This window comes from Silurus meridionalis, chromosome 14, assembly GCF_014805685.1.
Source record: "Silurus meridionalis isolate SWU-2019-XX chromosome 14, ASM1480568v1, whole genome shotgun sequence".
NCBI lineage: Eukaryota > Metazoa > Chordata > Actinopteri > Siluriformes > Siluridae > Silurus > Silurus meridionalis.
Window position 1 is genome coordinate 7,456,320 of NC_060897.1, and position 26,196 is coordinate 7,482,515.

A 26,196-nucleotide genomic window follows, 5' to 3' on the forward strand; every position below is an offset into this window, starting at 1 on the left:
CTGCCGAGCGTGCCCGAGAAGCGGCTGCGAGCTTCCGGGTTTTCCCGGGGGCGGAGCTTGGCTGCCGCTTGACCGCGGCAGAACGAACCCGACCTCCGAGACACGGCTCGCGCCGGGACCACGGCATTAACCCGATCATGTCCTTTTCCTTTTTCTCCTTCTTTTTCTTTTCCCTTTTTTTTTCTTGTCCGATATTCCTATTTCAGGGGTCCGTTATTCTGTTATGCGCGGCACAGAGGCGGAAGCCGGAGTAACGGCAAACAGAGTCTTTATTTGAACAAGGGCAGAGCCAACACAAAACACCCGTGCAGTTCGGGATAATCCGGAAACGGAGCAGTTCAGATAATAAACATCCACGGTGCGTTATGGAGGAAGCGCGGCACGGAGGGAAGCGACGGGGAAGCGTCGGTAGTCCGAGGCGCGCGGGGGAAGCCGAACGCGGCCGTGGAGTGAGCGAGAAGTCCGGGCGAAGAAGGCACGTTGCGGGAGAAGCACAAGCGCGAACACACACAGCATAATCCTGCAAGACCACGCACGAACGTGCAATAACGGACCCGGAATGTGGGTGAGTGAGTGGTTTATATGGTGGCAGGAAATGAGAGGATAACGTGCTTCAGCTGTGTGCGATTTGCGCTGCGTGCTTGGGAGCGCGCAGCGGCAAAGGCAGCCTCTGAAGGAGGCGTGGCAGGCGGATCCCTGACGCCCCCAAGCCGCCAACAGCCCGGTGGGCCCGGGCACTCGGAGGAGGGCCCCTCCAGTCCTCCAGGGTCGAAAGGGACCCGGACGGAACCGTCACGGAGCCAGGACGGAACACCGCCCCACGCGGAGGCCAGGAACGGGGCGAGGTCCTCGTTGCCGACTGGAGGCGGAGAGACGGCCATCACGGAGCCCTGGAGCGGAGCGACGGCCCCCACGGAGACCCGGAGCGGAGCGACGTCCCCGGCGGAGACAGGAGGCGGAGGGACGACCCCTGTGGAGACCCGGAGCGGAACGACGCCCTCGGCGGAGACAGGAGGCGGAGAGACGACCCCTGCGGAGACCCGGAGCGGAGCGACGTCCTCGGCGGAGACAGGAGGCGGAGAGACGACCCCTGAGGAGACCCGGAGCGGAACGACGCCCTCGGCGGAGACAGGAGGCGGAGAGGCGACCCCTGCGGAGACCCGGAGCGGAGCGACGTCCTCGGCGGAGACAGGAGGCGGAGGGATGCCATCCGCGGAGGCTGACACCATCGGCGGAGACTGGAGGCGGAGTGCTGCCCTCAGCGGAGCCCAGGAGCGGAGCCATGCCCTCAGCGAAACCCGGCTGCTGAACGACCTCCCCTGCGGTGGTCTGGAGCTGAGAGGCGGCAGCCCTGGAGACCTGACGTGGCCAGACGTCCCTGGCAGCAACCTGGAACGGACCGGCGTTACCCAGGAAGGACAGGAACGGGACCTCATCACCCACGGGGACCTGGAGTGGAGAGACAACCTCGGTGACTACTGGAAGCAGGGCATAGCTCTCGACGGGGCTTACCAGCTGGAAGGCCTTCTGGACGGAGCCCGGAGATGGAGCGACGTCCCTGACCGAGTACAGCGGTTGAGTCGCGACCTCGTCAGGATCCGTCGGTGCGACGTCAACTTCCCTGGAGCTCAGGAGTGACCTGTCTTCGTCCAGGGAGCTTGGAGACAGGATGTCACCGTGAGAGGGGTCCCGAGGCGAGCCGTCACCTTGTGAGAGGCTGTGGGCGAGCCGCCGCCTTCGGATGAAGCCAGGAGCAGCGGTTCGACATCCCTTTCGCAGTCCCGGAACTGAGGTGAGAGCTCTGGGAATCCCTTGGGAAGAGAGACGGTCTGTGACGTGGTTTCGCCTACTGAGTGCTCGTGGGGCGAGCCATCACTTCTTGGGAGACTGTGGGGCGAGCTGTCGCCTTCGGATGTAGTCCGGGCAGCGGCTCGACGTCCCTTCGCAGTCTTGGAGTGGAGTTGAGAGCTCTGGGGAACGAGAGATGGCCTCGCCCTCAGGGAGACTGTGGGGCGAGCTGTCGCCCGGATGTAGTCCGGGCAGCGGCTCGGCGTCCCTTCGCAGTCCAGGGACTGAGATGTGAGCTCTGGGGATCTCTCGGTGGAAGCGGAGCTCTGAGATATGGCATCGCTGTCTGGGAGACTGGGGGGCGAGCCGTAGCCTTCGGTGACGCCCGGGGGCGACGGGTCGACGTCCCTTTCGCAGCCTCTGAGACGAGTTGTGTGCTCCGGGACCCCTTTGGTTGAAGAGATGCATGGGCTTGGAACCGAGCTCTCCTTGGGACTTGGGAGCACAGAGGAGCTTACGTCAGGAACCGGGAGCGGAGCCGCGTTCTCGTCAGGGACCTGGAGCAAAGAGGAGCTCTCCTGGAAGCCTAGGCGCGGGAAGGGAGCCGCCTGGAAGCCTAGGAGCGGAGAGGAGCTCGCCCGGAGGCCCTGGGACGGCTGAGCTCTCGGGACTCTCTGCAGCGGGACCGAGCTCTCGGGGACTCTCTGCAGCGGGACCGAGCTCTCGGGGACTCTCTGCAGCGGGACCGAGCTCTCGGGGACTCTCTGCAGCGGGACCGAGCTCTCGGGGACTCTCTGCAGCGGGACCGAGAGGAGCTCTCGGGGTCGCTCAGGGACAGAGAGGAGCTCTCGGGGTCGCTCAGGGACAGAGAGGAGCTCACGGGGTCGCTCAGGGACAGAGAGGAGCTCACGGGGTCGCTCAGGGACGGAGAGGAGCTCACGGGGTCGCTCAGGGACGGAGAGGAGCTCACGGGGTCGCTCAGGGACGGAGAGGAGCTCACGGGGTCGCTCAGGGACGGAGAGGAGCTCACGGGGTCGCTCAGGGACGGAGAGGAGCTCACGGGGTCGCTCAGGGACGGAACGGAGCTCTTCGAGACCTGAGCGGAACGGAGCTCTTCGAGACCTGAGCGGAACGGAGCTCTTCGAGACCTGGAGCGGAACGGAGCTCTCTTCGGAGACCTGGAGCGGAACGGAGCTCTCTTCGGAGACCTGGAGCGGAACGGAGCTCTCTTCGGAGACCTGGAGCGGAGCTGGGCTCTCTTCGGCGACCTGGAGCGGAGCTGGGCTCTCTTCGGCGACCTGGAGCGGAGCTGGGCTCTCTTCGGCGACCTGGAGCGGAGCTGGGCTCTCTTGGAGGTCTTGGGACGGAGCCGAGCATTCATGGAGGTCCTGGGGCGGAACGGAGCTCTCCTCGGGACACAGGAACGGAGCTGGACCCACCGGAAGGTTCTGGAGCAGAACGGAGAGCTCCTGGAGGTCCTGGAATGAAACAGAGCCAGCCTGGATCTCCTGGAGCACGGCGGAGATCCCTTGAGGACCTTCGGCGCAGAGCTGACCTGGAGGGCCTGAAGCAGCGTGGTAACCTCCTGGAAGCTCTGATGAGGAACGGCGTTCTCAGCAGCGGGGGAGAGGAGATGGAGATCAGCTGTGGTTATCCCGAGTTCCCTGGTGAGAAGCTGGAGGAACTGGGTGCAGGAGCTGAACTCGCCCGCCATCGTGCTCCACAGCTCTCTGGCAAGGGAGAGAGATTCCTCGGGTAGAAGAGACATGTGGAGGGCGATTTTCGCCTCTTCAGTGGGATAACCGGCTGGGTTTAACTCCACATATTGATCCACGCTCCTCAAAAAATCCCTCCATTCGGCTCTGTTGCCAGAGAAGCGAGCCGGGAGTCCTGTGACGTCATGAAGGGGGCGTGGCGCTGCCGAGCATGCCCGAGAAGCGGCTGCGAGCTTCCGGGTTTTCCCGGGGGCGGAGCTTGGCTGCCGCTTGACCGCGGCAGAACGAACCCGACCTCCGAGACACGGCTCGCGCCGGGACCACGGCATTAACCCGATCATGTCCTTTTCCTTTTCTCCTTCTTTTCTTTTCCCTTTTTTTTTCTTGTCCGATATTCCTATTTCAGGGGTCCGTTATTCTGTTATGCGCGGCACAGAGGCGGAAGCCGGAGTAACGGCAAACAGAGGCTTTATTTGAACAAGGGCAGAGCCAACACAAAAACACCCGTGCAGTTCGGGATAATCCGGAAACGGAGCAGTTCAGATAATAAACATCCACGGTGCGTTATGGAGGAAGCGCGGCACGGAGGGAAGCGACGGGGAAGCGTCGGTAGTCCGAGGCGCGCGGGGGAAGCCGAACGCGGCCGTGGAGTGAGCGAGAAGTCCGGGCGAAGAAGGCACGTTGCGGGAGAAGCACAAGCGCGAACACACACAGCATAATCCTGCAAGACCACGCACGAACGTGCAATAACGGACCCGGAATGTGGGTGAGTGAGTGGTTTATATGGTGGCAGGAAATGAGAGGATAACGTGCTTCAGCTGTGTGCGATTTGCGCTGCGTGCTTGGGAGCGCGCAGCGGCAAAGGCAGCCTCTGAAGGAGGCGTGGCAGGCGGATTCCTGACAGCGGCAATATATTAACGTGGTTGAAATTTCTTTATGTACATGATGTGTGTTATTAAATGAGTGTGCATGCACGTGTTTTTGGAGGTTTTTTTTTACACAACAGCGTTGCCGCGATTTGATTGATTGGTCATGCGGATCCAGATAACCTGTAATGCGGATAAGGAGGCGGAAGCCGAAGTAAACGCAAACAAAGTTTATTGAGAATACTCAGGAGATAATCCACCAATACTTGTAGTGAAGCAGTAATATCCAGTGGTGCGCTCTGGGAGCGCGGTCCACGAAGTTCTGTGAAAGCAGAGACAGTTCGTGTAGAGAATCCACGGATCCCCGCTATGGAAAGCGCAGCGCTGGGCAGCAACGGATAAACGTGGTGCAGACAGTGTGAACATGGAAAACAGCAGGATCGGGGTAATCCGGGGTGCCGTTGAGAGAATGCAGAGTCCGAGAAGAAGGGTACGTAGCGGGATACGTATACGCGATTAAGCAGACCGACATGAACCAACACATACGATCATGCACGAACAATAACAGACCGCGAGTTTGTGGAGGTGAGGGGCTTAAATAGGAGATGGGATGAGTGAGTGAATGAGAGTCAGGTGTGTGTGACCAGCATAAGCAATTCTGATAAGACTGAGATTTTGCTCATCGGCCCAAAAACTAGTATACAGACGCTCCAGCATCTCAACCTGCATTTAGACGGATGTTCTGTAACCACTAGTTAAACGGTAAAAGACCTGGGTGTTATTTTAGACAGCGACTTGTCTTTCAAAAATCACATCAATCAAGTTACAAAAACAGCCTTCTTTCACCTTAGAAATATTTCTAAGCTAAGAAATATGTTGCCCATATCCGATGCAGAGAAGCTCGTCCATGCGTTCATGACCTCCAGAATAGACTACTGTAATGTGTTACTAGGTGGATGTCCTGCATCATTAATAAACAAGCTTCAGTTAGTCCAGAATGCAGCAGCCAGAGTTCTTACAAGGTCAAAAAAATATGATCACATAACCCCGATCTTATCGTCCCTACTTTGGCTTCCTGTTAAGATTCGAATAGACTACAAACTATTACTTCTCACTTATAAAGCACTAAATGGTTTGGCTCCCATGTATCTATCCAGTCTTTTAACACGCTACAATCCGCCACGCTCCCTGAGATCTCAAAACTCTGGGCTTCTAGTAGTTCCTAGAATAGCAAAGTCCACTAAAGGTGGTAGAGCATTTTCACATTTAGCTCCTAAACTCTGAAACAGTCTTCCTGACGGTGTTCGTGGCTCAGACACACTCACCCAGTTTAAGTGTAGATTAAAAACATATCTTTTTAGCAAAGCCTACACATAACACACATCACATCATAACCTTGTGCTCCAGAACATCTGATCACATGCACATTATCAACTTGTGCTGTTAATATCATGAACAGCAGCTACGCTAATTCCTCTCCACTGCTTCTCTTTCTCTCCCCATCCCGAGACACCCTGAGGTTTGGCCAGCTCCAGTCACCTCCCACCTCGTGATGATTACGGACCTTTGAAGAAGTAGATGCCGAACTCACAAACATCCCGAACCATCTAGAGACGTACCAGTGCCATTTGGATCCCGCTACATGTGTGGAGTTTTGACATTGGACCTCCTGGAGTGTTTAAAGGCTCTGGCATGGAGAAGCTGATGCTGGATCTGTGGTGATCACAAATGCTGAGCTCATAAAACTCGGAGCTACTAACCATATAGACTGTATAAGACTGCAGAAAGAACATCACTTATAATCTTATACTCCAGTAATCATGTTAGTTCTCACTGTCCAGTGTTCTTTATTGTTGAAAGATTTATGATCAAACTCTTGATGTCACCCAAATGAGGATGGGTTCCCTTTTTGAGTCTGGTTCCTCTCAAGGTTTCTTCCTCATAACATCTAAGGGAGTTTTTCCTTGCCACAGTCGCCACGGCTTGCTCATCAGGGACAAATTCACACCATTCACCATCACTGTTGATTTGTGTAAAGCTGCTTTGAGACAATGTCTGTTGTGAAAAGCGCTATACAAATAAACTTGACTTGACTTGACTTGACCAGCATGACTGCGAGGAGCTCCGTGTGGGCGGGGCACGCACAGGAGAAGAAGCAGGGTGCTTCGGGGAATGCCGAGGTTTGACAGCCGCCAAAGGGGGCGTGGCAGGGGGATTCCTGACAAAACCGACGTTAAGAGGCAAATTTGCCCCCCTTGTGCTCGAGATATTAGGGTTCGATATTTCAAGTTTTTAATACACTTACTAATCGTAACAGATGTTATAAATATATTAATTTCATTCAAAATCTGTAAATTTGTTATTAAGTATTTTATATTTATTGAATTATTTTAGACTCTGGAAATTATTCTTTTAATAATAATTAGTTAGAAATTATTGTTACTACTTTTGAGATAAAATGTTTCTACAGTAAATTTTTTTAGTGGTTTAGTTGTTGTTTAATTGTTACATTTAATTGTTAAATATGATATGTGGCTCCTTTGAGAATAATATTACGGTTCCGGTTGCTTTCCCTCAGTTTGCATTAAAGCGTGGCTAAGGAGAGGTCAATGCTGGAATTGTCTTGGAAGGCAATGTTTAGTGATTTTGAATTCTTTTTCTGTGGAGGTTTTTATTCTTTTATATCTGAGTAAAGAAATGTCATCATGGATAAATGTGTGCAAAGTTAACACCGAATCCGACCGTGGCTCTGGACAAATTTCAACTAATTGCACATTTTTCTTTGTCTGCTGTAACATAGAAATTTCCTCACTGTAGGACAAATAAAGGTATGTTTTGTCTTGTCTTGTCTTGTCTTGTCTTGTCTTATCTTATCTTATCTTATCTTACCTTAGCTTAGCTTAGATTAGCTTAGCTTGTTTGTGCTGTCTAGCCTTTGCTACTGTCAGGCGCTAAGAACGTACCGGAATCCAAGTGAATTCAACGACGGCCTTTTAATGAGAAAACAAAAGGGCAAGGCAAAAAGCACGAAAAAAAGAGCACCCAACTAGGGTAAACTGAACCAGGAGAATAACTGTGGCAGAGTGAGAACAGATAACACGCAGAATCTTGTATGCTAAGCGAAACCAAACGGAGTAGCTTGGGTAATCCTGAATGTTCATAAGCCTAAGCTGTAGAATTGACAATGAGCTTGTGGATAAACAGGGTTCTTATAGTGTGGTGACTGATGTGGACCAGGTGTGGATGATTAGTAAGTTGGTGAGCTGCTTGGAGTGATTGGAGGGTTTGGTGAGGGTGTGGCTGGTGGATCCCTGACAGCTATACAGATTGTTTCAGAAGTTTTCATTTGTTTGTCTCTTTTCCTTGGTGCTTAGCTGTTAACCCAGATAAAAGTGTCAAAGTAGCAATAATTTACCAAACAATAGAAATGTTTAAAGCCAGACAGAGTTTAAGTGGGTTGAAAAAAGGCAGATTAACACAGCTGCCAGATGTTTAACACACTTCCAAATGGATTATATACAGCACACTACAACTACTTCAATTTCAGGCAGAGAAAGGATGCAGGCTAATCCGTGCACGGCACTCAATACGCTTCTTCACAAGGTGAACAAGGACTGCTGCTAAGGATGGCTCCAAACAAACAGATAAAAAAAGATACATGAGATTACTGTGTATAGGTCTTTAAGACCCCATGAAGATGGCTTTAGCCTGTTCTTGATATTAAGTGTTCTGCTACAGTGACTTAGGTTTTCAATTAAAACAAAGTTTTGTACTCAGCTGTCAATCAGAACAGCTGACATCAGTTAACAATGATGGAGCTAAAATAAATTATTCAGTGTCACCCTGATGAAAATTAGTTCCCTTTCTGAGTCTGGTTCCTCGCAAGATTTATTTTAATAAAATCACCCCAGTGAGTGTTTACTGCAGATGCCATAAGCCTGATCATTAGGGATAAACCAATGGTTAACATTTTTTGTACACTCAATCTATTTCTTTCTTTCAAGCTGCTTTGTGATACCGTCCACTGTTACAGCAATATACAAATAAACCTGAATTTAATTGATTGATTCTCACAGTAAAGAATAATCAATTATGAATTGACTGATTATTTGATGAACAGGGTTCATCCCTTTGCTGTTTTTTTTCTTCTTGTTTACTACCAGTCCAGAGACTTTTAAACTTAAGTAAGAAATTCAGATTTGAATGCGGTGTTTCCCTGAATCATCCTCATGCCCTACTTCTAGATAAAATATTTGCTGCTGCTGAGGACAACCTCCACATAGACAGCCAAAAAACACGGGAAAATACCATGGTTGGGAGTGTTCAGTAACCATGAAGATGGCCTTAATATAAACAGTTTTTATGGTTTAGGTCTACAAGTGAACATTAAAGATTTGCTCTCAAGTCTCAACCAATGAACAGCTGATAACCCAGTTGACAACAAAATAAACTCTAAAATAAAACTGTAATGAATTTCTTGCATATGTATTTGTGCTTGTTGGACATATAGTTCATAGATATACATCACGGAATATAACTGTATTATTGCATCTGCTGACACCCAATGAAATGGGTTCCCTACTGTTAAGTCTGGGTTCACTTAAGATTTCTCATATTATCTCAGGGAATTTTCCCTCACCATTGTGGCTTCTTTATCAGGGATAAATTTATACACTCAAAATATACACCAGGCATAACTTTATAACCTCTGATCAGCATTCAAGCATTAACTTCTTTAGCAGTTTGAGGTACAGGAGCTCATCTGTTGGATAGGACCAGACAGGCCTGCCTTTGCTCCCCACGTGCATCAATGAGCCTTGGCTGCCCATGACCCTGTCATTGGTCCATTATGGTTCCTTTCTTTGACCACATTTAATAGGTACTGTGACCTCTGGAGACCGGGAACAGCCCTTGTCAAACTCGCTCAATTCCTTATGCTTGCCTATTTTTCCTGCTAATGCAACAACTTTAAGAACAAAATATTTTGCCTGAAAGATCTATCGTGATAAACCAGTCCTCGGACCTGATCTGATACATGACCTCTCTGAGAGTAAGCATCCTGAACCTGAGCCTCATAAGTGAGTGGTTTAAGGAGCGAAGATCTAGAATGGGACGCAACCCGCCATCCTTCTTCGGAACAACGAAGTATGGGCTGTAGTAACCTGACTCTCGATCCGAGAGGGGAACCACCTCGATGGCCCGTTTCCCCAGGAGAGTGTGAAGAGATGGGGAACGAACTGCTGGAGGGAGGCTGAAGCACGTCTTGTGGCAGGGCTAACAGACCGGCCTCCTGGACCCGTTACAGCGTCGCCAAACAGCCCAGGAGGAGTCATCGGGGCATTCAACAGCACAGCTCTATCCTTATCTGGGAGGTCAGATAAGGTGAGCCACAGATGCCTTTCTGTGGCTACCAGGGCCACCATGGACCGACCAACGGCCCACGCCGTGTGCTTGGTGACCTGAAGGGTTAGGTCGGCAGCGCGACGCAACTACTTAATATCATCGTCCCGGAACTAAGTCCCTCATCCAAATCTTGCAGCAGGTCATAAGCAGGTCATATGCAGGTCAAAAGCAGGTCATAAGCAGCTTATTACATAAGCTATGTAGCAAGCAGAGAAATGGATCATCCTTTTTAAGATTTGGACAGCCGGCAGGGAAGACCTGATAGGATGGTAATTTGAAAAATCTAATTACTTTCAGAACCGAAACGTTGCCTGAATATACGAAGAGCTGGCTGAAAAGTGGTTTTGAGATGTCTTGACTTTGTCTTGACTTTATAAAAGCAGTATAAAGGTTTTTCTTTTCCCACAGATACAGTGGGTTGATGAATTTAGTAAAGGCTTGTTAATTAGGAATGACATATTGACAAAATCATGATTATATTCTCGGTATTGTCAGCGAATTTTGTCATCAGCATTTGTAGTTTTTTACATTTTGCTCATTCGGAGGATAATCTTACCAAAGTGAATTCACGATCAAAACTGGATGCGCCTGACTGATCTTGTATAACCATTACAGCTTGCTAGTAACTAACAACCTTCTGCCAAAAGCTGCAAGCAGTGAGACACTCTTTAGAACAAATTTATTTTCCAAGCCTAGAGAACAAATCTAGTGGGTTTTTTTTTCACTGACTTTAATTGGCTGATATGCCTCTCCTGCTAAGTATTACATCAAAATTAGATTTCCCCTTTGGTCCATTTCTCAACTACTACTGCTTCCTTCTTGCAATGAACCTCTATGAAGTTTTCTTAAGAAAATAATCTTTCTTTAATGAATATACAAACTGTACATATTTATACACAACCTATCGAGCGTGCATCCGCGTTTTCTCGTCTGAAAAGAATAAGCAATGTTAGAAATGATACTAAAATGTTCAAGTTTTACATTAGTTACAATCAAATATCGACCATGTTCACACACAAAGCAGCAAATGCAATACATTGAATGGGCATGCAAATGAATATAAAAGACAATATCCTGAAACCATAATAACAGCACCATCCAGAATAAAAACAACCACCTTAACCATCAGACCTAATTAGAGATCAGCCAGGAGTGTTCAGCAAAAATTACACTTACTACTGTAACACCGAATTAGTAAATCAAGCCATAGGTACAAATCAGTGATCCTCTGTGGTGTAATCTAAATACAAACCACCGTAATGAGCTCATCACCAGGCTATTTTATGCTGTGTTTGTGTGTGTGTGTGTGTGTGTGTGTGTGTGTGTGTGTGTGTGTGTGTGTGTGTGGTTGTCTTCTTCTTTTTTTTTTTTTTTCATTCAAAAAAGTAACAAGATGCTATATCATATATGAAAGCTAAGCATATTCAAAAACATTTACTGAATATAAAAGGTCTACACACCCCTGCTGCCTGTTCGAAATTGTTGTAAAAATACACAAACATTGAAATCAATCCAACATTATTGTGGTAAAGCAACCAACAAAATGCACACCCTTTCATAAAGAAGCATGTGACTGATAATAATTATTGATTGCTCAAGTGTGAGCACAAACACCTTCTGATGAACCCCAAATAAATATCAATTGTTTATGTATAATTCCTCTTGGCTTTATCTATCACAAAGCTTATAGAGAATCTCATCGTTTCTAGATCTAGATGCTCCCATCCAGAAAATTTGGGCCTAGGAAGTCGTTAACATCTGATGAAAAAGGGGCTTAAGAGTTTTCCAATAGAAATGGACACCGCCCTAAAATCACGCAAAAACAAGAAGAAACCTTCTTAGAGTGGCTGTTTCGAGAGGCCTAAAGCAACATTGAAGAAGCTGCAGAAATTTCATGAAGAGCTTCCAAATACAAGTGTGTTTTGGCACCATCTCTGTTAGACAGCTGAAGATGACGAAAAAAAAAATCAATTTCCAGCATGATAGCAATCCGAAGCACAAATTCTAGTTAACAATGTAATGACTTCAAAAGAAGATGGCAAAGAAGAAGATAAATGCTTTAGATTGGCCCTGGCCAAGCCCAAACCCAAGTCCTATAAAAGAAAAAATTGGAATGGCTTGTGCACACATGACCCTTTTAAAATGTAATAGATCTTGAGATTTAAGCATTATATTTAGTATTATTGTAGGTTCCCTGGTGGTCTAGTGGTTAGGATGCAGCGCTCTCACCGCTGCAACCCGGATTCGATCCCCGGGCCAGGGAACCAACCCCAGCCACTCTTAATGCCGGTCCCAAGCCCGGATAAATGGGGAGGGTTGCGGTAGGAAGGGCATCCAGCATAAAAACATGTGCCAAATCAAACATGTGGATGGTCCACTGTGGCAACCCCTAAGGTTCCCTGGTGGTCTAGTGGTTAGGATGCGGCGCTCTAACCGCTGCAGCCCGGGTTCGATCCCCGGGCCAGGGAACCAACCCCAGCCACTCTTAGTGCCGGTCCCAAGCCCGGATAAATGGGGAGGGTTGCGTTAGGAAGGGTATCCAGCGTAAAAACGTGCTAAATCAAACATGAGGATGGTCCACTGTGGTGACCCCTAACGGGAGAAGCTGAAAGAAAGTTTATTTAGTATTATTGTAAGGATAATAAGTTTTTCCCTTTTTTTTCTTCATAAAACATTTGTTGACTTAAATTTTACTATTATGATATAATATTAAAGGTGAAATATAAAAAAAAATATTAATCTGACAATGTTTTATCAATTACCAAAATGGAAAGTTAATGAACAAAAGAGAAATCCAAATCAAATCAATACTTGGTGTGACTCTTCGCTTGCAAAACAGCATCAATTCTTCTAGATACACTTGCATATTTTTTAAAGGAACTTAACAGGAAGGAGCTAGCTGCTATCTAAAGCTAACTTTAAAAACTTTTGGTTTTACTGGTTTCTGAATAAACCAGTAAAATGCTATGAGGTTAGAATAAAATTAGCTTAGTACGCAAGTACTATTATATGTATTTCTACATCAGCAAAGATGTTTTTCTTTTAGGTTTACTGCCTTGCCAGTAACATTTCTTCGTTCACGACTGCACAAATGTACACGGATGCTGCCTTCTTTAAAAGCATCACTTATATACATTTCGGTTGATCATTAAAAAAAGGGTGAGCATGGCACAACCGCAATGTGTTCATTCAAAAACAAGCCATATAATCTCTGCCCCAGAGTCATGTTGTTTGTGAATCAGTGCTTTAATACAGGAGCAGATGGCCATGGTGCCGATGACTGAGCACAGACCGAGTGAGGCGATAAGGTGAAAGCACACCTTAGCACTGCCTCATCGACTGAGCACTGCCAGAGTAAATGGAGAGCATGAAAGAGTGAGACAAACAGTCTTGTTGTACACTCAAAGCTAAGGAATATAAGATTCTAAAACAGTTTTAATTATATATATATATATATATATATATATATATATATATATATATATATATATATATATATATATAAAAGTGCCATTCAAATTGATTGATCATTTTAGAGCAAAAATACAAACCCGATTCCAAAAAAGTTGTGACACTGCACAAATTGTGAATAAGATGATGTGGAATTTTAGTCAGAATACAACATAGATGACATATCCAATGTTTCAACTGAGAAAATGTATTATTTTAAAGGAAAAATAAGTTGATTTTAAATGTTATGGCATCAACACATCTCAAATAAAATGTTTACCACTGTGTGGAATCCCCTCTTCTTTTTATAACAGTCTGCAAACGTCTGGGGACTGAGGAGACAAGTTGCTCAAGTTTAGGAATAGGAATATTGTCCCATTCTTGTCTAATACAGGCTTCTAGTTGCTCAACTGTCTTAGGTGTTCTTTGTCGCATTTTCCTCTTATGATGTGCCAAATGTTTTCTATGGGTGAAAGATCTGGACTGCAGGTTGGCCATTTCAGTACCCGGATCCTTCTTCTACGCAGCCATGATGTAATTAATGCAGTATGTGGTCTGGCATTGTTATGTTGGAAAATGCAAGGTCTTTCTTTTGTTGTTCTAGAACTTGGATATACCTTTCAGCATTAATGATGCCTTTCCAGATGTGTTAGCTGCCGATGCCACACGCACTCATGCAAGGCTTCTGAACTGAGCACTGATAACAACTTGGGTTGTCCTCATCCTCTTCAGTCCAGATGACATGGCATCCTAGTTTTCCAAAAAAGAACTTCAAATTTTGATTCGTCTGACCACAGAACAGTTTTCCACTTTGCCACCGTCCATTTTAAATGAGCCTTGGCCCAGAGAAAACACCTGCACTTCTGGATCATATTAAGACATAGCTTCTTTTTTGACCGATAGAGTTTTAGCCGGCAACAGGAAATGGCACGGTGGATTGTGTTCACCGACAATGTTTACTGGAAGTATTCCTGGGCCCATGTTGTGATTTCCATTACAGTAGCATATGTGATGCAGTGCCGTCTAAGGGCCCGAAGATCACAGGCATCCAGTATGGTTTTCCGGCCTTGACCCTTACGCACAGAGATTGTTCCAGATTCTCTGAATCTTTGGATGATATTATGCACTGTAGATGATGATAACTTCAAACTCTTTGCAATTTCTCTGAGAAACTCCTTTCTGATATTGCTCCACTATTTTCACCGCAGCATTGGGGGAATTGGTGATCCTCTGCCCATCTTGAATTCTGAGAGACACTGCCACTCTGAAAGGCTCTTTTTATACCCAATCATTTTGCCAATTGACCTAATAAGTTGGAAATTGGTCCTCCAGCTGTTCCTTATATGTACATTTATTGCTACCTGCCCCAACTTTTTTGGAATGTGTAGCTCTCATGAAATCCAAAATGAGCCAATATTTGGCATGACATTTCAAAATGTCTCACTTTCAATCTATATTCTATTGTGAATAAAATTTTTATGAGATTTGTAAATTATTGCATTCCTTTTTTTACTCACAATTTGTACAGTGTCCCAATTTTTTTGGAATCGGGTTTGTAGTATTGCTATAAAGTTTTTGCCCATTCGAGGCCATAACAATCACCACTATTCTCTGTTCAGGCAAGAGTTTGTGTGGAGTAAATGTACACTCACTGCAGGTCTGTAACAATAGAGTATTCTCTTTTTAATAAAGTATGATTAGTAGAAGAATGGAACCTTCCTATAAATTGCATTAATGATCCAAATAAACACTATTTAGGGGTAGCACAGGTTAAGTGGTTGATGTTGGACTTCTGATCAGATCATGAATTCCAATCCTATCACCACTAAGCTGACAGTACTGGCCTATTGAACAAGGCCCTTAAATATAAATGTACTACAGTAAAACTTTCTTTCGGCTTCTCCCGTTAGGGGTCGCCACAGCGGATCCTCCGCACGTTTGATTTGGCACATGTTTTTACGCTGGATGCCCTTCCTAACACAACCCTCCCCAATTTATCCGGGCTTGGGACCGGCACTGAGAGCGGCTGGGGATGGTTCCCTGACCGGGAATCGAACCCGGGTCGCAGCGGTGGGAGCGCTGCATCTTAACCACTAGACCACCAGGGGACCTAAATGTACTACAGTATATACAATAATTAATGGTTTGTGAACACCTGACCAAAAGATTCATATGTGCTTTTTCAATTTAGTCCGCATTTGCTGTTATAATAACTTTCACTCTTTTGGGAAGATGTTCCACTAAATTTTTGGAGTGTGCTTGCAGAGATTCGAGCTCATTCAGCCACAAGGGTGTTAGTAAAGTCAGGCACTGATGTACAGTATGAGAGGAGGCCTGGGGGTGCAGTCAGCATACTGTTTTATCTCAAAGGTGTTCAGTACGGTTGAGTTTAGAGCTCTAGATCATGCCACTCAAGATCTTTTACTCCAACCAATGTATAACATCTTAATGGGGCTGGCTTTGTGCATAAGTACATTGTCATGTTGGAAAAGGTTTTTGTCTCTTAATTCAAGTATAAGAAAAATTGTGTCCAAATTCCAAATTGTGTCCAAATTCCTTTCTTTGATTCTATCATTTTGTCAAGTATGCAAGTGGTTCGAATTATCTTCATTCTTCCTCTATACATGTAAAGAAAATGTAGTTTAAAATGTAGATGAAAAAGGGTCAGAACCATATAACGCACCAGAGAAACAGCTTAAAGAGAGTTTGATTAACTCATTATCAATGCCAATCACTTCAATGATAATTATTTTAAATAATTTATTTATTAAAATGATATTTTACACTCACAGGTAATCACAGGTGTGGGCAAATTTCTGAATTAAACAAGCCCATAGCTGCCACTGGAAACTTTATAGAAATGGAGAGATTTTTTTTTGTTGCTAATGACCATGCTGCTGTAGAGTAGCATGAAGCTGAACACCAAAACACAGCAATTATTGCCCCGTCCTTATGTCATGTTTAAAATGTAAAACTCAGACTGTAACGTTGTAGTCTAATTAAAACCTTTATCTCCTCCAGTCACGAGCGAGAATACGCTAATAAGATGAGATGAAAAGATAATTCCTATAGAGTCGTAATTAAAAAGCATTAGTTCATGAAATCAACATAGTCCTGAACTTAATTAATTTGAAGCTCTATTGAGCAGCTAATTGGATTATTCATTTTCATCAACTTTAAGTTATCACTAAATAAACTTTACTTTAAGTTATCACTAAATTTATACTGTTTGTTGAGTTTTTGTGCCCGGTGTACAATTCTACTTCGAAGCGAGACGCGATTCTATTGCCTGCATAATATTCTCCTTTAGGTCTGTCAAGCTGATTTGTTGTTAAGCTGTGCCTGAGGGTAGCGAAATGTCAATATGGAGGTTTATTAGTTTTTTACGCACTCAAACCTAATTAAAGCGCTACAGTCATGGAGTTACACAACCGTAGCTTTCTAAAGAGATGATAAATGACTCGTGGCTTGGTTCGTCTTTGAGCTCACTTATTAAATAAAGCACTAAACAATAGCATTGAGGGAAGCCTAAACCTAATACGGAGGTAGGGAATGGAGGAGCGACAAGTCCATTTCGTTTAAATTTTGTTTACATGTTCTGAATTTGCTGCTGGAAAAAAAAAAAAAAAAAAAAAAAAAACAATAACAGAAATTCTGTTTTCCGCCATAAAAAACATTATAATCTGTTGTCTGTGAAATATTAAAAACCATTAACAAATTATTAGTATCACATGGTGTGTTTGAATATAGCATTACATTCTTATCATCCAACTGTAGAAATATAGAAGCTTAATAACATCATAATGTGTCTAGGAAATACCAACATGTGATCTACAATTTGTTCTACTGGTCCTTAACGGTATACAACGGTATCTATCTATCTCGTCCAACTCCCATTTGTATATTTGAATTCAAGATGAAGGTTTAGACACAATGATAAATCTAAACTAGACACTAATACACTAATCCATTAGCCAATAATTCACATTCTAGTTGAAATTAATTTTTTTCTAGAAATATGGCCAGAACTACTGAAATGTTCGGTATGCACATTTCCAATGCTCAGAGCTCATTCTGCTATTTTCCCATCTGAACTTTAAATCTGCAAAATGTGCAGTTTGGTTAAAGTGAGGAATTATAAAGTGTATGGGTCACAGAGTGAAGTCAGCTTCTAATCGTGTGGAAAGTATTAGTTACACGCCATCGTTCTAAACATTTCATAACTTGTTGTAAGCCCTCCAAGAGGTAATAATCATCAACAGTACAAGCAGGGCTAAATTAAGCTCTCACTGCTAAAGGCTATGTTGGAAAATTCACAAGAAGTGGCCTGAAGCATTCATATTTGGATAATAACTGTTTAAGCCACGCCTTCATTTTTTTTCCTTTTTAACTTAACAATCAGCTCCTTGTTTTTGTTCAGCTTTTTTTTATAACATTCTTCCTGTTGCACATCAGTCCACTCTTTGTCCAATTTCCTAAAGTAGCGTTTCAATTAACTGAAAAAGATAGTGTGCAACTGTGAAGAGAAAACATTCATAAAATCGACAACTGATTTTATATGCGATCAGAAATGTCTCTTAATAGTGAAATATCAGCTAGTATTGAACTAAGCAGAACTGTTTAATACAAGCAGAACATCAAAATAAAGAGCTTTTACTATTCAGACATGTTATGTACATCCAGCAGATTTCTGGGGTCAACTGAAAAAAAAAATCTCTAAGCACTTAATAATGCACTATTACTGATAAATTGTAATAAAATTGGCCGGACAATCCCAGGGTGCCAATACTTATTACACTTCTACTTATTATATATACATATACAGTATCTCAATTGTGTACTGCTCTATGAGCTGAGATATCTCATGAAAGTAAGTACACCTCTCACATTTTAGCAACCATTTTAGTATATCTTTTCAAGGGACAACACTAAAAAAATAAAACTTGGCTTTACTGGCCTTTGCATGGTACAGCTGTTATCACTTAGGGTGTACTCACGTTTGTTGGCAGCTATTTAGACAATAATGGCTGTATGTTGAGTTATTTGCAGAGGACAGTAAATCTGTACTGCTATACAAGCTGCACATTGACAAAAATGGGTTGTTCTCACATTTGTGAGATTCTGTACATTCAACTGTCAAAATTTAACTACACATAAACTTACACAAAGTGAAAATGCATGATAGCAGTTTTTCACTTGTATGAATTGGATTGTTCTTGTTTTTTTTTTAAAATCACCCCTGATTTTGAACGCCATGGGTATGGGGTAGACATTATTCAGAGTGCTGGTGTGTTTTCACAGCTGTGTTTTGCCACCTGAACTTCCTCCAGCTATGTGTAATTATGTCATCATACAATATGGCTGAGGCCCGTCAGGGCAAAATCCAGTATATTAAAAGACCGTCTCTTTCAGCATGCTAAAGAAATGACTAGGTTTCAGTACTATCTACTGATATTGGGATGCGTTATGTTATAGATAACACCACTGATAAACAAAGTATAGCACTTTAGTACAAGTTCAAATTCCCTACTTAAATAAAACTGTAGTAAAATTACTTCTTTTAAATTTCCAATGAAAGTATTTGCTTTTGAATGGAAAAAGTAAAAGTATCTATGATCTATGAGAACTTTATTTTAAACTTTTATGCAGTTGATCTGAATGTTCCAGTCTTCTGCACATCATAAGTCAAGTTTCCTATTGTTATAGGCACACAGTGAGAGAACATGTACCCCAATCAAACTCTTATCAAATCCACAGGATTATGTTTGTGGCCTTGCTACAGCTTCTCATTTATAGCGCAATTTATGTATTCCTTTCAATGCAGCGAGAAACGGCATGTTTTCACACAGCGTGTTGTACGTTTTCCTTGCACAGCTCTCAGTACTATGCACACGAGCATCACAAAAAAAATATATTTTCCTTGCCATCTGGGTTTCCCTAAAACATGTTTTACAAGACTCTGTATCATGTTATTTACATTTACATTTCGATCAATACGATATATATTGTGCGGCTCCTATTGTATACCCAGGGTTCATGTTTGAAACGGTGCTTAACATTGCGAACGGGTCTCGAAGCTAACCACACAGAAAGGGTACACACTTACCTGTGAAGTTGGTGGACAGCAGAAGCAGGGTGTCACATGTGAGCTCAGCCGTGGCCCCAGAGAACAGCGTGATCCAGATGGAAAACATCTGTGTCAAGGAAAAAAACAAGACAATAGGATTTACACATCCAAAAATTCCTATTCGATTGGTCATTGGTTTTGTTTCGAATTACAGTGTTCCTTGAAAGAGTTACTGAAATATTCAAGGTGAGTCATAAGCACATTAAACTATTTAAATAATTTCAATCAGATTTTCCTTTTTTTATTATTTATTTTTTGCTATAAACAGCTCCAGGTTCCCAGCTTCAATCATGACCTCGGGTTACTGTCTGTATGGAATTTTGAATTTTCTCCCTGTGTTTCTATACTTCCGTGTTTCCTTCCACCTCTGCAAAGATGTGTATGGGTGTATGGAGGTGTGTGAAATGGCCTCCATTTATGTGCTTTATAGATAAAATGTTATAAAATCAAGGTCATCGTTGTATGTGGCTGTTTCTCCATTTGACAGCTAAGAAAAATGACTTCCCAGGAGGCTACACAAATGCATTGTGTGGCCTTAACAAGCTGCACAAACCAAACAAACAGCTGAATAGAACTCAATGCAGACATCATTTGACATTTTATTTTCCCTATACGTTTCACCAACAGTTACTTATTGTTAATAATATTATTTTATAATAATAATCAAAACATCAATTCACTAGTCAGTAAATAAGCAAGAATAGAACAAATACTGTAGATCTCTCCGTGCCCTATCAATCTTATCTTAAAACATCATGCCTTTGATACCCTCACACATGTCACTGAGAAACACAAAAAGGCCATAAAACTAACATGTAATAGGAAATAGAGAAATTGAAAACACAATTTTCTCAAACCATATGAAAAATTTTGTTCAGAAGCAATGGCCAAACCGCAGGAGCAATATGGCCGCTGTCATTGCGCATGACTTTCTAGAATTATTCATAACTGACTTATATATGAAATAGCTAATTATTATAATAGTAATAATAATTATCATTACTATTGCAGTGTACAAACATTTATATTAAACATTGAATCAAATACAGTTATCCAAAAGCCAGATTAAATTTTTCTATCTAGTATTCCGTGACCTTGACCCTGTTTGATCTGTTCCCAAATCTAATCAGAGCGTCTGATATTTTCAATACTAACTCCAAATAATTCCTAAAAATTTTTTTGTTTCTTGTACTGTACAGTGTAATGTGTTTTGTATACTGTATATCCAGTGCATTCACATGTATGTGTGTGTGTGTGTGTGTGTTTGTGTGGGGTGAACATTCTCAGCATGCTGAGGTCTGGAATGCTGTGTATATGTTAGCTGGAAAAGATGTGACGGCATGTGTAACATGCTTCGGAAGAAGGTCAGTGCGAGTGCCTATGATCAGTCACCCTCTTACACTAATACAATGCCAAAATCATTGTGTTACCATGAGCAGGCTATATACAGCAAGCCTGTCTTTTTAAAAAGGACAGAAAAAAAAACAGGAAAGACAAAAGGTGCTGGTTTCTCTGTGAACTTTCCAAACAAATCCAATGTAGTCTATACCGGAACGAACATGTAGTAACAATGCCAAGTGATTCGTGATTTGGGATGTGTCCCTGGAATGTCACCCTCTTAATAAAGTAAAAGGACACTTTTATGGCCGTCTGACGGCAACCTGGCATGGTTGTAAAATTTGTTTTACAAGGGCAAGCCTGGTGTGATGAATTGACCTATCAGAGCTCTCAGGGATTCTGATCAAAAGCCAAGCTATACGCAACTGTCCTACACACCGGTGAAAAATCAGGGATGATGCATCCCAGTTACGTATTATTACCATAATACAAAATCAGCAATGATTTTGCAGAAAGGGAATAGGGCACTTTTTTTTCTGAGTTTGTGACCTCTATCAAAACACAGTTTAAAAAGCGCCATGCTGAGAGCTAATCCAGGCCCCTGATTCCATAATGCTAGCCCTCATAATGGATGAAGAAATAGGTCAGAGTTACCCCCTGCATACAGCCTGCCAAATATGTTGTTTACGAGTTTGACGGCAATGTCAAACTCTGCCGTTAGTTTTATCTGCTCTAAACATGTCCGGTAGAAATGTTGGAAATTAGATACAATTCACACCAGTTGTTGTAAAGTTGTAAAAATAGGCAAGAATGCAAATGGATTTTCTCAAACTAGCCTTTTTATCTTTCAATACAGTTCAACTGTAAAAGGCATACACTTTTTCCTAGTCTGCTTTGTTTAGTTGATACTTTGGATCCTTTATAGGACAAATAATTCTGTCAGAAAACTGAACAAAATAAAAAAAAAAGATTATCAATAACATAGTGATGAGAAAAAAAGATTTATTAGCAAGTGTACAAAAACATTATAAAAAAATGATAAAGAATGAAGAACACAGACTTGAATAAATAATGCTATAACTATCTAAATGAAACTTTTTTTGTATCACTCCAGTGGTCGATTGAGGGTCAAGTCGTGTTTTTTGCTCAAGTGAACTTAAAACCTGTGGTTTAAATGTGATCACTCTATCTAACAAAATAAATACAACATGGTTCAGGTTAAATGGATTAAATGTGATATATGATAATGCCTCATAGACTTTAAAAATGAAGTCCACTTATCTGATCTGAATAGCAAAAAGCTACAAGTCTTTTCATCTTGACTTATCAGTTTACCTAGATGACTGGAAAACTTTCCCGTTTTCACATATTTTGACTCCTATTTATGTCAAGTTTTCATGAAAAGGGGTCTGAAAAGAGAATGCTATCCAAAATGCCTTCCATTTTGTGCACCCAAACGCTGCATACTGTAAAACACTGGTCAGTCTGTGTAGTATGTTTATTGAGAGGCTCATACCATCAAGATGTACCACAGAAGATCATTTCTGCCTGTGGCCATCAAACTATCCTCAGACTCTCAGGTTAAGTCCTACCTCTGAGTGCTGGTCCATGATATAGATATAGTTATACTTACAGATTTTTATGCCACATTTATATGATGTTAATATATTGAGAAAATATGTGCAATAATAAAACAATAATAATAATAATAATAACAATTGTTAAATGTGCAATAAAACTGTATTTGTAGTCTGACTTTTTCTGCCTTCTGTTTCACTGCTGCTACACATTTCATACAGTATATTTTAATAAGATTGAAAATTCATTGATTGTACAACATCTAGACTAAATATATAACATAATATATTTTATTTTAAGCATCTTATATTTTATTTTACTTAAATCTTTCCTTTATTTTTTTCTGTGAGCATCTGCAAAACAACAATTTCTCTTTGGGATCAATAAAGGATTCTGATTCTGACTTTGATCCTGATAAAGCAGCTGAAGAGAGAACTGGGCAACAGAGCCTCAAGCAGTTCTTACATCCACAGTATGCCATGACAGACAACAGGAAATGTTTACCAAGCGAGCGCAAATCTTTGGCAACCGATCTGAGAGGATCCTCTTGTAATCCTTCAGTCGGACAGAGCCGTGATCTTTTCACCACGTTTGTGCCGTCTGTGTTGTGATTCCATGCAACTCCAGTCTCAAATGATCCTGCTCCTGCTTTCTAAATGCTCAAAAACTTAGTTTTTTTTCTCCTGAGCTCATCACTTTAAATGCACTTTCGAGAAGTGAGAAAAAAAAACACATATCTGTTCTCATAGGCTCATGCATGAGAGAGGTGCGAATTGCCAAACTAAGCAAGCTGAAGCACACAATAAATATGTGTGAATGCTAATTCCCTGCTTACATTAACAAGCACAAACTTGTGACTGTGTGACTTGGAAGTCTGTCTCTGTTCCGCCAGATATTTGATTACAAGTGTCCCTAAACACTAAAGTATACAGGGAACAGCTAAAAAGTGTTAAATTGGATTTGCTGCTTTAGCTGGAACAGAATCATTTTAAGTCAAAACCTTAAAGTCGAGTGCGAAAGTTCTTCCAACCTCATCACAAACTCAAGACGGCATTTTAATGATCATTTACTACAATATAATAGATATAAATTGATTTACGAAAGACGCACACAAGCTTAGGTAAGGACCCTGGTTTACAACACAATGGGACACTGACGAGCCATTTTACGACAACAAGAATTGTTTTCATTGACACATCTATTGACGATAACAAGCTAATTTATTTTGTATATGAAGTTGTCAGAGTTTGTCTGCCATTTATTTTCACGGAAAGTAGAAAGAAGAAAATACACCATATTGCCAAATGTTTGCGGCCATAACACCTGGCCATAACAGTGGTAAAGTGAGGCGGTTTGGGGTTCTGTCAGCTTTCCAGTTCAACCCAAAGGTGATCAGGTCAGAGCTCTAGCGCAGGACACAGAAAGATTACTTCAACCTATAAAAAACATGTACTCCAACCTATGAAAAGCATTATAATTAAACAGGGTTATTGTCATGCTGGAAAAGATTTGGGTCTCTGAGTTCAAGTGAAGGGACATTTTAATTCATCCAAAGGCATCCTATAAATATTTTTGCCTCCAAGTTTGTGCTAACAGTTAAAAGTCAGGTGTCCCAATACATTTGTCCGTATAGTGTATGACTTTATATTAAACATTGATGCTCCCTGGTTTTATCCCATAATGCACTGATAGGATTTTGTGATTGTCAAGTCCCTGATCAGCACCCTGACTACTGTACTAAGGAAGCGATTACGACGCTGCCAGGGTCAAAGGTTAGTTTGTACAGTTGAGACACTAAAATTCAAATAAAAACAGAATGTATTGATTTGCAAATCTTATAAACCGAGATCTTATTCACAATAGAACATAGAAAACATATTGGATGTTTAAACTGAGGAAATGTACCGTTTTAAATGAAAAATAAAGGCATTTTAAATTTGATGGCTGCAAGACAGGGCACGAAAAGTCTGAAAAAAAGTAAATGTTATTAAAATTAAACAGTTAGAGAGAAACATTTTGCAACTAATAAGGTTAATTGGCAACAAGTCAGTAAGATTATTGGGTATAAATAGTGTATCGTAGAGAGGCAGAGTCTCTCAGAAGTAAAAATGGGCAGAGCTTCACCGATCTCTGAAAGACTGTGTCTACAAATTGTGGAACAATTTCAGATTAATGTTCCTTAAAATAAAATTGCAAAACAGTTTAATATCTCATCATCAACAGTACATGTAAATCAAAAGTTTCAAAGAATCTGAAAAAAAAGTTTGCACTGCATTTAAAACACTGATGATTCTGTAATGGAAATCACTGCATGGGCTCATTAACACCTCCAGAAATCATTGTCTGTGAGCACAGTTTGCCATGTCCTCCGCAAATGCAGGTTAAATCTCTATGATGCCAAAAACAAGGCATGCGTGAACATGATCCAGAAACACCACCATCCTCTCTGGGCCAAAGCTCATTTAAAATGCACTGGGGCAAAGTGGAAAGCTGTTCTGTGGTCAGATGAATCTTTTTTTGGAAACCATGGACACCTCGTCCTCCGGACTAAAGAGTAAAAGTCTTTTTTTTGCTATTTAAAAAAAAGTACACAGTATTTATCAAGTCTTAAAAATAAGTACCGTATTTTCCGGACTATAAGCCGCTACTTTTTCCCAATGCTTTGAACCCTGCGACTTAACATGAACATGAATTTCACCTGAAGCACACTCAGCAGTTTATCCAGTCATGTATGCAAATTTTGCACAAATGCATAGAATTGCATAAAAAATTAGGGCTTTCTGGTTTCTTCACTAACGAAGGAAGAAAACGTTTCCATTTGCACAACATTACAAGTTTAATAGAATCCAAAACCACTTCCAATGTTAAAACAAAGGTTTGCGTCCATGATGAAAATGTTATCTTCTTGACATGTCTTATTTACTGCTCAATCTTTGCACAGTTTTACTGTTTATTACTATATTTACCATATCTTTTTACCAACTACACATTTTATTTTTTTTACATTTATTACTCTCATATAGACCCATACCCTCATTTACCACATTGCTATTTAGTGTAAATGAATAAATATATAGTAAATAAATAGTTAATTGGAAAAAAAATGTAAAATAGGCCACTTATGTACTTCTGGTCAGATGCTAACTGCATTTTATTCATACTTTGCACAATGGCAATAAAGTTGAATCGAATCTAATCAAATCTACTCTTATATAATATAATATAATCTACTCTAATATAATCATGTCCAATCTAATCTTATTTAATCTAATCTAATGATGGCAATTAGAATTTTCTTCACACTGTTATATATAAATGTTCATCTCCTACCATGACCTAGCATTCCTCCTGATATCTCAGCTAATCTTTGTCTGTTTGTCTTGTACACATTTTTATTTATTTATTTATTTATTTATTTATTTTTACAAACAAATGATTTTGTTAAGCAGTATTGAGTTGATTTTACAGGCATTATTATTATTATTATGATTATTATGATTATTATTATTATTATTACTAATAGTAGAAGTAAAAGTTAACATTTAAACATTTTAAAAAATACATTAAAGAGGTATATATATATATATATATATATATATATATATATATATATATATATATATATATATATATATATATGGATGCTTTATGCATGTGAAATATTGTTTGCCCACTTCCTGATTACTTATTTTTTATATGTTTGTCACACTTTAATGTTTCAGATCATCAAACTAATTTAAATATTAGTAAAAGATAACACAAGTGAACACAACATGCAGTTCTTAAATGAAGGTTTTTATTATTGAGAGAAAACAAAATTCAAAACTACATGACCATGTGTGAAAAAGTGTTTGCCTAAACTTTTTTAAAACTGTGGTTTATCACACCTTAGTTCAATTTCTCTAGCCACACCCAGGCCTGATTACTGCCC

General features: G+C 41.8%; 1 protein-coding gene and 1 non-coding gene across 2 annotated transcripts in view; both read right to left on the reverse strand.

Moving 5' to 3' along the window:
- crhr1 (corticotropin releasing hormone receptor 1) overlaps positions 1-26,196 on the reverse strand; it is a 132,078-nt gene that overhangs the window by 76,530 nt on the left and 29,352 nt on the right. The window contains exon 2 of the mRNA XM_046866691.1: positions 19,329-19,416. Coding sequence (XP_046722647.1) covers positions 19,329-19,416 — 88 coding nt within the window. The remainder of the gene's footprint in view (positions 1-19,328; positions 19,417-26,196) is intronic.
- On the reverse strand, positions 15,259-15,331 carry trnag-ccc. Its single transcript has one exon. It is a non-coding gene; the product is annotated as a tRNA-Gly (tRNA).